This window comes from Gymnoscopelus microlampas, assembly GCF_963454915.1.
Source record: "Gymnoscopelus microlampas genome assembly, chromosome: 15".
NCBI classification, from domain to species: Eukaryota; Metazoa; Chordata; class Actinopteri; order Myctophiformes; family Myctophidae; genus Gymnoscopelus; species Gymnoscopelus microlampas.
The window spans coordinates 12,116,560-12,119,115 of record NC_139952.1 but is presented as its reverse complement, the minus strand read 5'-3'; the positions used below and the strand labels follow the sequence as shown (position 1 = coordinate 12,119,115).

Below are 2,556 nucleotides of genomic sequence, written 5' to 3'. Positions count from 1 at the left end.
TCAGTTGTTGTTGAGCACCCACCACGAGCCTGCATGTGGGGAGACAGGACACAAGCAGGGATGGACTGTTTCACTTTTTAACGTCACTTTTACATTCCCAGTAATTTGCCTGCCATCATGCATTAAAGCTGCAATCCGGAACTTTTTGATTGATTGATTGATTGATTGATTGATTGATTGATTGAATACTTTATTTAGGAGTTTGCAGAGTAAAAAGCACAAGGAAGTACAGTTCAAAATACAAGGTCAACTAAATAGGATTGAAAAGCCCAAAAAAGCCTACTGGCTTGTTTCAATTGGGGTCCTCACATACTCAATTCATGGAGACAGGGGGGGGGGGGGGGGGTAGGTTATGACTTTTACAGGGGCCAGTTTGGAATTGCAGCCTCCTGAAGGTATTCTTTTAGGGCAGTTTTGAAAGCGAGTAGGGTTTTACACTCCTTCACTACTTTTGGTAGGGCATTCCACAACTTGAATGAATGCCATTTTTGTTTAACCAATGTGTATGGTAGAGTATGTCAACCAGCCCAAATGTTCACATGTCTCCTCCCTTCTCCGCTCCCAAAGCATTTTGATCACGTTTCAGGAGAAACGTCCTACCAGGTAACAACATGGTGACGATGATCTCCGGGGTCTCCAGGAAGTCCACATTCCCCCTCTGGAAGGTCTTGCTGTAGTTGCTTTGCAGGTGACTGCATGGGCACAAACAAACAGCTTCATTCAACCACTCAAATTGTCCGGCAGTTCTAACTTTTTGTGTTTTTTCGTAAATGAACACCCTACTTGATCATATACTACAGCGTTACACATAAGCATCAAAAGTAGCAGATCCGCAAGCTTGTAGATCTGCTACTTTTACTATTTGAATCCTGAAAAGTAACATTTTTGGGCATACTGTATGAGGTTTCCACCCAACAGAGACAATATAAGATGTATTCAAACACTTTTTCTGCCATGTTTATTAAAATCACTTTCAACCAGGTGTACCTATTTTTGGGCATGTCATTATGGGTGAACCATAGGGTTAAACATTTTTCAGAGTATCAGACTTAGGTTGTTAATACTTGTTGTAATAGCTAAACTAGATCCAGATAGAAATCCCATGTCAAGCTCCATGAGTGAAGAACCAACTCTCTAATAATCTAAGAAAGGCAGGATTGGTCATCATGACCTGGTAACAATTCTACTCCAAGAGCTATTGCTTTAATTGTCCTTGAGCAAGGCACCACAAGTTGAAATGTGGGATTAACTAGAGCGTCCAATTACCAATATCATGACCCATGTCATGACCTAAATACATCTAGTACATCTGCTGCATTACTGAATATAGACAACTAGTTGTTGTCAAATAGTAAATGTCAAACTCTCAAACAGTCCCTACTAACGTTGCATGTTACTAATTCTCCTTCTGTTCTCATTACCACAGAGTGCAACAGTTCATTCCAGCATGGTCTGAACTTGGGTTGAGTCCGAGCTGTGGTGATGTACGTACGTGAGTTAGGAGCTGGTGGATACTTACTTCTTCCACACGTTGTTGTGCTGCCAGAACTCATAGAGAATGAAGTGTGACTCATTTGACAGCCGCTGAACTGCAATACTGCCAGGAGTGAAATATGAGATGGAGAGAGAGAGACAGACAGACAGACAGACAGACAGACAGACAGACAGACAGACAGACATAGACAGAGAGAGACAGAAAGAGACAGAAAGGGTGAAGCAGTTAGGGCATTCATGTCACGTTGCAATCTCTGCCATTTGTATTTGAATTGGTTTCCATATTGCGACTGGGTGCAGGGCAGACAGTGCTGATTGCTCTCTAACGTTTTGTGAAGCACAGCAGCTTCAGCATGAGAAGAACCCAGGGACTATTACAGATGTAAAATAGCTCTTAGCTATAACTGCTGCAACGTAGTATTTATTGTGTATTGTATGAATTTAATAAACAAAAACAAAAGTAGTTTTGTCATGATGTTTCACTCCCAGCATTTAATTGATAGCAAACAAACTGGTTGTTTTTGAGAACTGGTCTCCGTGGAGATCTGGACATGCTGTTTGCTTCTTTAGAGAGATGATGACATGACAGACGCTACAGCTCTCGTGGCACTTCAGCCTGTGCTAATTGCTCATCTGCCGTATCAGCTTCGGGGCTGATATGGCAGCTGACAAATCAGCACAAACTAATCACCCTCTCTGTCCTTTTATCATCCCATTACCCGGGGCAAATGAGGCAGGGTGTGCAATAAATTAGCCTACATCATTGATGTATACCGACCGACTTCATGTGTATGTTGCTTACATCATGCACTGTGATGTAAGCAACACAGGTGCAGCTAATCAAATTAATAATGGACGTGTGTTAGATTTGTGTCAGTGTGTGTAACAGAGAGGACCTCTGTTACTATCACTTTAGTATTTGCACGGCATCATTTGCACATTGTAGTTTGCACAGAAAGGAATGCAGTCATTTTATTGTTGATTACATTTAACTGAACATTTGAGTTGTGTGTTTGAGCTGGCCACTAAGCTAACTAGTCCACCTATGGAGACAACATGTTT

The 2,556-nt window shown here is 41.7% G+C and overlaps 1 protein-coding gene across 1 annotated transcript in view; it reads right to left on the bottom strand.

The window, feature by feature from the left end:
- The window catches only part of necab1 (N-terminal EF-hand calcium binding protein 1), a gene marked incomplete at both ends in the record, with an annotated part of 47,707 nt that continues 45,151 nt past the window's right edge, over nucleotides 1-2,556 (bottom strand). Inside the window, 3 exons of the mRNA XM_084081070.1 lie at nucleotides 1-29; nucleotides 601-692; nucleotides 1,520-1,597. Coding sequence (XP_083937196.1) covers nucleotides 1-29; nucleotides 601-692; nucleotides 1,520-1,597 — 199 coding nt within the window. The remainder of the gene's footprint in view (nucleotides 30-600; nucleotides 693-1,519; nucleotides 1,598-2,556) is intronic.